At 30.4% G+C, this 1,148-nt stretch overlaps 1 protein-coding gene across 1 annotated transcript; it reads left to right on the plus strand. All coding sequences in view use genetic code 12, as the record gives it.

The window, feature by feature from the left end:
- Window positions 1-140: 140 nt before the first annotated feature.
- Window positions 141-563, plus strand: KGF55_000094 (uncharacterized protein; the record flags this gene model as incomplete). The annotated part of the gene is made up of 1 exon (XM_051761253.1): window positions 141-563. One exon carries the CDS (start codon window positions 141-143, stop codon window positions 561-563), a length of 423 nt encoding a protein of 140 aa, XP_051617192.1.
- Between the last annotated feature and the right edge of the window lie 585 nt (window positions 564-1,148).

A 1,148-nucleotide genomic window follows, 5' to 3' on the forward strand; every position in this document is an offset into this window, starting at 1 on the left:
TTTTTTTTGGTCTTTTAGCAAGGTACAAGAAAATGATTGAAAATGGTGGTGGTTATAACATATCTGATATAAATTGTACATTGGATCAAGGAATAGATACATATGTAAAAGTCTTGTCATACTTACTGGAGATAAAACTTATGCCTTTAGATATTTTGAAACATATCAAACATGATTTAGGAACAACTTCAGGTTTGGATCCAATACAACACATTGTACAATTTGGAGCTATGTATGGTCTTCCAGAATGGGCTTGCACGGTTACTGCTGTTGATAATATTAGATATCTGTCGTTTTTCTTTGGCTGTGAAATGTGTGGTATTCAACACGAAGGAAAATGTGCTTATGAGTATACTAGAGAACTATTCTATGTTCTATTTTTTTCACAAGTGTCTAAGGAGTTCGGTGCTAATAACAGTAACATTATCTTTTTCAGACATTGGTTACAGATGATTTCTAAGTGTGGTCGTGATGGTTGGCGTGGTCATATTCATTTCATTTCAAGATTACAATCTAAATGCAGTATACTTCCAAACAGAAATAAGAGAAAACTAGGTGATTAGAAACGTATTAAAGACATTTGAATTTGATTTTGCTTGTTTAGTTTAAAGTTAGTGAGTGAGTTGAGTTAATGTTCGTGTGGTTGAGTTTTATAGTTCTTCTTGTGAGTAAACATTTTAAACCTTAGTGTGACGTAGCCTTATCGCAGTAGCTTTCCTTTCATATTATTTCTTCTATTCTAAAGTGGAATGCATACATGTGTTCTGGAATTGAAGCACACTAAAATATTCAGTGAAGGTGTAGCATTTTTTTTGAAAATTGCAATCTCAAAACAAAAAACGATCTATTCTTGAATCATGTCTCACTTTGATCTGGTCGTAAATTAAATCAAGTCAGTTGCTACAATTTAGCTTGTTCTATGTCATAACTACATTAGAAAAACAACTCAAAGTTATATATCGTTACTATAATTCTAAATCAAATTAAAACTGTTTACTATAGGTATTATATGAAATGAAAATTAAAAATATATGCACAAAATAAGGTCTTGAGTTGTATATAAGTTATACGATTGTATACATTCATATCAGAGGATTTCAGATAATTTCAGAAATCTCAAACAAATAATCTCCAAACTTTTTTTTTTT

The sequence above is a fragment of the Candida pseudojiufengensis genome, assembly GCF_024610245.1.
Source record: "Candida pseudojiufengensis strain CBS 10847 chromosome Unknown scaffold56, whole genome shotgun sequence".
Taxonomy (NCBI): domain Eukaryota; kingdom Fungi; phylum Ascomycota; class Pichiomycetes; order Serinales; family Debaryomycetaceae; genus Lodderomyces; species Lodderomyces pseudojiufengensis.